General features: G+C 45.4%; 1 protein-coding gene across 2 annotated transcripts in view; it reads left to right on the forward strand.

Moving 5' to 3' along the window:
* Positions 1 to 8,161, forward strand: part of PRPS1 (phosphoribosyl pyrophosphate synthetase 1) — a 35,363-nt gene that overhangs the window by 8,755 nt on the left and 18,447 nt on the right. For both annotated transcript variants that reach the window (XM_019521191.1, XM_019521190.1), the window contains exons 4-6: positions 742 to 866; positions 5,735 to 5,908; positions 7,561 to 7,720. In XM_019521191.1, coding sequence (XP_019376736.1) covers positions 742 to 866; positions 5,735 to 5,908; positions 7,561 to 7,720 — 459 coding nt within the window. The remainder of the gene's footprint in view (positions 1 to 741; positions 867 to 5,734; positions 5,909 to 7,560; positions 7,721 to 8,161) is intronic.

Raw genomic sequence — 8,161 nt, forward strand, 5'->3', positions numbered from 1 at the left:
GGGCCGCGGGGGGGGGGGGGGGGGGCGGGCACGGGGACACGTGTTTAGGGAGCCTATAGCACTGTGTTTTTAGGCAGGCTAGCAGCATGTGTTTTTGTGTATGGAGGCAAGCACTGTGTTTTTAGGGAAGCAAATAGCATGTGTTTTTGTAGGGAGGCAAGCTGTGTGTGTGTGTGTGTGTGTGTGTATGCGTGTGCATGTGCACGTGTAGCACTGTGGCTGTAGGGAGGAAAAACTTTTGGCATTTGCAGCGCTCTTTGTTGCAGCAGGCAGCTGTTCTAGATTTGAAGGAAGCACTCAGGTCTCTTTACTTTTCTCATTTGCTTTCAGGTACAACATAGGTAGACAGTGATTTTTAAGAACCATATAGTTAACTTTTAAACCATTAACTAGCTGCTACAGAAATAAATGCAGCTAACGTTCCTGTTGTATCAAGACTGGTCTTGTGCAGATATTTGTGACAGGCTTTAAGAGGAAAGGAGTGTTATGACCTAATGTTCAGAGGAAACATTAGCATAGTAGAAACGGAAAGGTGACGACATTTTGCATTAGTATTCTATGTGTCCGAAGGCTGCTGCTCTTTTTATAACGTAAATGAAAAGGAGAGCTGAAAAAGTGCTGTGGGAAGCCTGTGGACTGTGCGCCTGTTTATATGGAGGACTTCGGTTGTTTTCCACCAAATCTGTCTTTGGAACTTGACGGTCAGCTATATAGATCTCCTGGGTTTTTTCCTTCTTGCAGGGTTTTTTTGATATCCCTGTGGATAACTTATATGCTGAACCTGCTGTACTGAAGTGGATCAAGGAGAACATTGCTGAGTGGAAGAACTGCACTATTGTTTCACCAGATGCAGGCGGAGCCAAGAGGTGAGTGCAAACCACCCTGAGACAGTTTGGACAGATCCTTGTAAACAGCTGAACTGCGACCCTTGTAGATCTTTGCATTGCCTGAATTCTGGAAGCTCTCTTATCTATGTAAGCTTGGCTTCCCAGAATCACAGTGAGCACTCTTCTTTGGCATTTGATGAGGAGCACCTTAACATATCTTCCTAGAGACACATCCTCAAATCCAGGTTTAGAATACGTCCCTGGCTTTGCGTGGAGATTTGGGGTGGGTTCCTAGAATTACTGTTTGGTAAACACTGGTAATTCATGCTTGCTTGCTTCTTGAGCCAAGGCTACACATGCTGTATGAAAGCGGAATTGTCTGTGGTTGCATATTAGCAAGGGAGGAAAAAGTAAGAACCATTTATGATGTTTTTCTGATACAGGAGCTGATATTTGAAATACTTTCCTACCTTTGCGTAGGTAATGCGTTAGTAGGTGGAGGGTTCTTAGAATTGCTCCTAAATTTTCATTGAGGAAATTCTTAGAAAACAAGAGCACTTGTAAACTTTCACACAGTGGCCACAGATTATAGTCCAAGGAAATATGTCGTTTAATTTGGGAGACATTCTCAAAACCATATTTAAGCCTCAGTGTTTCCTGCCAAGCCTAGTACACAAACTCCTTATTAGAGTAATTAAACCTACCGTTATAAACCTTAGAGTGCACTGCAGCTGTGCAACCAGATGTTCTGAACATCCATTTTGTGTGACCATTAAGGTTTATCTTGGCCAGAGTTTACAAAATAGGCCAGTTTAATATATAAGCTATTTTATCGTTTTTTGTACTTTGCTGCTTAGAATGCCGGATTGGCTAAACTGTAATCTCTGCATAAGACTTCCAAAATAACTGCATGTATTTCAGAAGTCTTGTGGGCAGGTTTTCTTCTTGTGATCACTTTCAAAGTATTGTATGGACAAAGCTTAAACATCTTTTGAAGTAGAAAAGGAAATATTGTTGTTTTACAGATTGGCTGACCTTGGTGCCAGGCTTGGGTACAGTGTGTGACCTAAGGCTACACTGAGTGGTAATTTCAAGGTAACTGGCTCCCAGTCATGGAACAGACTCAATTAATTTCTCTCAGCACAAGATCAAACTGCTACAAACTAGTGATGGATAAATTTAGATTGGAAACTTGAAGATTTCTGACTTGGAGTAAAGTTTTGGAATCGCCTTCCAACCTAATAGAGGGGAGCAGAGAACCCGAATTGCTTTTCAGATCAAAATCAGAATAGGGAGTTCTGATTTAGTATGTGGAATTATGAATTTTCAGTCTGTGTTCGGATATAAAGAGAACTGTTTTGCAGTGAGCCAAGTCTCTGGTAAGACCATGCCTCAGGGCTTTTTCTGGTTGCCTGTGTAGAACAGGAAGGATTTATTTTGTCTCTTATGGATGCTACTAGGTAGAGGGGAGGAGGGTTCCCCTGAAGCATTAGCTAACATCCCAATCTGTGGGGTCAGGAAGAGGGTATTGAGTGTGAGGTGTGCTAATGCTTCTCCTGCTACTTGGAAAAACTCAGAGGTCCCTGGTTGGTGAGTCTTGTTCTTCTACTCAGGGTCACACCAACTGTCAAACTTGAAGGATGGAAGAGATTTTTTTCTTATGTCAGATTAGCATGGACTGTGGGAGTTTTGCTGTCCTTTGTAGCATTAGGGCAAGACCCTTTCCCTAGGACTTTTGAGTGTATTTTAATGACCTGGAAGTAGTTTGCTGCAGTGACAGACTGCAGGCAGCACCCTTCTCCCTTCTGCTTTTCTCTGTGGAATGTAATAGAGTGCTTGTGGTGTTGTACTGTGTAGATGCATATAAGGGCTCAAGGGGGCCATTTTGAGGATTCCTTGGATAAATGATTGCCTGCAAGTGCTGTGGACTGAATGGGGTGGCCCAGGTGGCCTTTCCTGTCTCGTGTTCCTTGTTTAAAAAAGCACTAGGTTAGCCTAGGTGTCAGTAAATTCAACAAAATAACTAGCTTATTCTCATGCGTTAGTTTAAAATCTGGTTAAGATAGACTGAAATATAAACTACTCTTAAACTGAGCATAATACCTTTAGCAGCCAGATTGGGACTGAGTGCTGTAACGTCCACAGAACCAAATCCTGAGTTATCCAAGAAAGCCTTGCTGGTTGCTATGCTGCAATCGAGCAGTTGGTCAGGTTGGCTTTTGGCAGATGTAGACCTAGTTGCAGTCTCCAGCCTGAAGCAGGTGGGATCTATAAACACGAAAAATAGTTTAATCTATGAAGCTTGCAGTATCCAAGGGCACATGGCAATGCATGTCCGTTTGCCTTACATGAGACTGGGGCAGATGACCAGAAGGTTGATTTCAGGCACCACTACATGCACACATGATGCATCTAATTATGTTCAGGGTTGATCCTGGCACCTGTTGTTCCTCCAGAACAGGGGTCAGCAACTATAGCCCAAGGGCCAAATCCAGTCCATGAATTTGGAGCTTCAGCAGCAGTGACTAGGCATTATCCTATGGTCCATAGGGAAAGGCAGCAGCAGTTATTGGCTCTGAGCACTACCTCACTGTTGCCTCAGGCTGCAAGCCACAAGTTTGGGTCAGAAGTTTATTAGTTAGTAGCCTTAGTTTTATTATGAGGTAAACAGTGCAAAGACATTGGTTGGGGAACAGGTGTGCACCACCTCACCCAACTGCTTCATGGTAATTGCTACAAGTGCCTTAGATTTTTTCCAGTGAGCTAGCTAGCTTTACCACGTCATAAAAATGGTTTGTTACTAAACTTGAAACTTATTTAGAAATTGGTATACTGTTGGCTTAGGCAATACAAGCTCACATTTTAATCTGAGTTGACTGTCTGGCATTTTTCTTTCATTCCTTTGCCTCTCTTTCTCCATTAACTCCTTATTAGCTAGAGTCAGTGGTGATTTTAGTGTGCAGCAGAACATTTTAGATGCCATTTGTCTTTGTTTTTGGCACTGATGCCTTTTTGCATGTGGGCTCAAAACTTGGATTGTAATTCCTGATACATAACTAAAAATATTGACCTGCCAGGCCTGTGGCTTCAGACCTGTATCCTGGTAACTATGTGTTAGCCTAGGGGTGGGCATTTATTTCAGCTGGAGGGCCACTTAACGAGTGTTAGTGAGCTGTGAGGGTGGTACATACAGCATTAATGGTGACCATATTTTAACAAATTGTATGTGGGGTGGGGAGGAAAACACACATCGTATGCTAAAAATGAAGCATGTACTATAAAATACTTTATTTAAAAAAATGTTTTTTGTCCTGATTTGTGTTTTGAGTGGAGTTTGCATAATACCTCAGACTAAAGTCTCTTTTTCAAGGGAACCCAACCAGCCAGCAGGACACTTGGCCAAGGGAGGATGCTCCCACCCCAGCAGAGCCCAGCCACCCCGCAAATCGCAAGGGAGCTCCTGCCTTGGCCTGCACCTCAGTACACCCAAGAGCTGCCTGTACCCCAAATGCACGTGCCTCCCACCCCCCATCCCTTCCCATCCACACTTGCCCCGTAAAGCCTGAGGAAGCCCAGCAGCCCCCTCCAGCCTGCCTCAGCTCCCCACCAGGGCTGGGAGTAGCCTCACTTGGGTGGACAGGACTGGAGCTGTGCTGACTGGCTGGGAGGTGTCTGGTGGTTGGGCCAGCTTACAGTGTTGCACCGGACTAGGCAGGAGGCAGGGCTGGGACCAGGGCTTCACATGCTGGGAGGTGCTGGGGAAGCTCCGCTGCTTCCAGGCACAAGTGTGGAGCACCTGCCACATGGTCCTAGAGCCTGGGCAGCTCTTGCTAGCTCTGAGCTGCTGGCTGGTGGGGCACTGGCAGCCCAGCCCAAGCAGGGGTGCTGAAGCGTAAGCATGGCTCACCTAGGGCCTGCTGTGTGGAGGCAGGTGGAGCTGCTTCTGCCCAACATCCCCCATGGTGCCTGCAGAGGCCAGAGCCCCCTTGGGCCCAAGCATGGGTCGCCTAGGGCCTGCATGTGCCCGGTGCCAGCAAATGCTGTAGCCAGCCTGCCTGTGAGCCAGATGGAATCAGTTGGCAGGCCGGATTTTGCTCACCCCTCTACTAGCCAGATCACAGCTATAAACTGCCAACTTTTTGAAATAAAGGAACTGAGGAGGGGGCTACTTGGACTTCCACTAACGAGTCAGTGACATGGCATTTAAATATTCTTCTTACTATATCCAGCTAATGGTTTGCATTGTTCCTGCTTTTATGAGCCTGTCTGGATGTTGATCTGTGCAGTTGAGTGAATTAGCAACATGCAGTGAACCTGTTAATTTGCCATTCCAAGTGGAACGCAAATAACAGTAAATTATCCAGAGTGACCTATTATCAAGTGTGAATGGGGGTTGGAGGGCATGCTGATAGTGCAGATGAAACCATAGTGGTAAATAAAGCAGAGTTTACTGGCTTTGCCCACACTGGTCTTGTCCCCCTAAAATTTTCTCCACTATTTCATTCTGCTCATTGGCAACTGGAATATTCTGGAACAATAGTATACATGCAGGCCTTGCGATGTAGCTGTCTTTCAGTGAGTCTTTGTAAAACCCTAAATCCACCATAAATCTACAAATTCTTAGTTTGTACTAATCGGGAGGATCACATGCTGCTATCAGAAGAGAGCAGATCAGAAGCTTTGGGTTCATTGATTTTTGCAAGCATCTCCACCTTCTCACAGTTTTAATGGCACCTTCCATGTAGGCGGTAATTGAAAGCATCCCTCCTAGATGTATCAAAAGTAGTTCTGTAATAATAGTTATGTTAGTTTGCTGCCCATTCAGTACATACAATCTTGGAACAGTTCTCTTCTCTTACCAAAGCTGCTTCCATGCAATAGTACACTTTGCAAATCTCTCTCTACAGAGTAACCTCCATTGCAGATCGGCTGAATGTAGACTTTGCCCTCATTCATAAGGAGCGAAAGAAGGCCAATGAGGTAGATCGTATGGTGCTGGTGGGCGATGTGAAGGACAGAGTGGCCATTCTGGTAGATGATATGGCAGACACCTGTGGCACCATCTGCCATGCAGCAGACAAGTAAGTGAGATGTAAGCATAGTCTGACTGAAATCAAGAACTAAATACAGGTGGCAGCTAGTAATGCTCCCTGATTGGTTTGGAGTCTCATCCTGTCAAGGTAGATATGTTACAAAAGATGACCTGCAGTTTTTTATAGAAAAAGGATATGTGGCCTTTTTGAAACTTCATGGTTATAAAGGCCTGAAAGGTTTAGTTAAAAAGAACATTTTTTTTTAAAAAGTTGCAACTGTTTTTGTACCAGAAATAGCTAGAATAAACTATTTCCACATTCTGGCTTTGATAGAAGAGCTCTTCCAGCATGTATGATGACTAGGGGTGTACAAAGCGGGCCCTATTCGCTTCAGATTCAGCCCAAATCAGGAACAGTGATATGATTAGTTGATTTGGATCACTGTCCCTGATTCGATTGGGCTGAATCCGAATCTGAAGATTTGATGCTGATTTGGACATAGAAAAAACTTTTAAAGCTGTGTCTACATACCTTGAGGTAGCAGGTGTGGCTTGTGAACACTGCAATGCTAGGGCCCATGGAGTGTCCCACGAGTGCAGGGGTCCCTCCACGTGCTCGGACTTGAACCCAGAAGTGAACCTAAAGTACTTCCAGTCCACTTCAGGGTCTGTCAGGGAGTGTGCTGGGGAGCCCCCCCCCCCGCACCCTCCTGGCTCTACAGTCAGCTGCAGGGGGACCCTGGGTGTGCCCCCAGACTCAGGAGGCACCAGTCACTGCACTGGGAGGCTGCAGGGGTGCCCCCTAGCGTGCTCCCCAGCGGACCCAGAAGTAGACCGGAAGTGGTTCTGGTCCACTTCCATGTCTGTTGTCGAGCATGCTGGGGAGCCCCCTGTGCTTCTGTGGGACACTCCATGCACCCCAGCATTGCAACACTTGCGAGCCCCTGCTACCTAGAGGTATGTAGAAAAACATTTAAAGCTGTTTCTGTGTCTGAATCTTTCCAAATCTCTCCGAATTGATTCGGTAGGTTCCGATTCGATTCAGAGAGATTAAAGGGTCCTCTGATTCAATTCAGATTTGGAGATTCAGCCACCAAATTGGGCCAAATCTCCACCGAATCAAATCGTGGACCGAAGCTTTGCAGAGCCCTAGTTGTGACCACATCGTAACTGATGGAGTAAAATTGGCTGAAAGCTTGTGTCAGAGAGTCCATAATAGTTAGTCATTATAATAATACACATGTTAAACAGGGTATAACTCAGTAACCCAACTTTTTGGGTGTCCTTTACATACAGGCTTAGCTAATTTTTAAGAACACACCTTTAGCCAGGTTTGTCACCCTGGTGTTGGTATAAATATTGTGTCCAGAAATATTTCATACCAAAACTAGTTCTAATCTTAGAGGTCCAAGGCTGAAGATCAAAGTTCTTCTAATACCCAAGTAACCTGCAGCAAAATGCACTGCAGTGTATGGCAGTTTAGAGGACGAAAACCTGCTTCAGCCTGTATTAATGTCACAGCTTGGCACCTCACTTGATCTGAGACAGGTTCAGCTGGAAGAAGCAATCAATTACACAGGCTGCTAACAATGTAGCCCTCACACCTTTCACTATGCCATCAGAAGAGGTGGGGGAAGAGGAAGAAACCCACAATGAACACTTCTGACACTTTCCCTTCTATGTCTTTTTTTTGCCTGCTAGGCTTTTATCAGCTGGGGCCACCAAAGTTTATGCCATTCTAACTCATGGGATCTTTTCTGGGCCAGCCATCTCCCGGATCAACAATGCCTGCTTTGAGGCAGTTGTAGTCACAAACACAATACCCCAGGAAGACAAGATGAAGCACTGCCCTAAAATCCAGGTGAGAGGCCACTTTTAGCCTTGTGTTTTGGGATGATGGAGTGTGCATCATTTGCTTGTAATTTCAAAAGTGGGGGGGGCAACCCTGTTTTGCCATCTCTTAAATCTGAAATAGCTTTGGAAAGCAGTCTCCTGTGTTTTAGTTTAAAATTTGGGTCTAGTCTACCCTATTTCTCCTGAAAGACTAGACAAGCTGCTGGGTTTGTGATGACCAGGGATCCTGGTTTTCTCTGATTTAAAATCAGAAAATTTGCAATTTTTAAAAACCCCAAATCTGTGATAATAATTAAAGGCCCCCCCACACACACAGCCTGATGCCCATCAGAACAGACCCACAGACATGCAGACACAGAGGCGCACACAGACACTGACACCCACCCCGGCAGGTAAGTGTGTGTGGGGCGGGGGAGGGCAGGGCGGGGGAAAGGGAAGGGGGGAGTAG

Source organism: Gavialis gangeticus, unplaced genomic scaffold (genome assembly GCF_001723915.1).
Source record: "Gavialis gangeticus isolate Ggan-Ray unplaced genomic scaffold, GavGan_comp1, whole genome shotgun sequence".
Lineage (NCBI taxonomy): Eukaryota > Metazoa > Chordata > Crocodylia > Gavialidae > Gavialis > Gavialis gangeticus.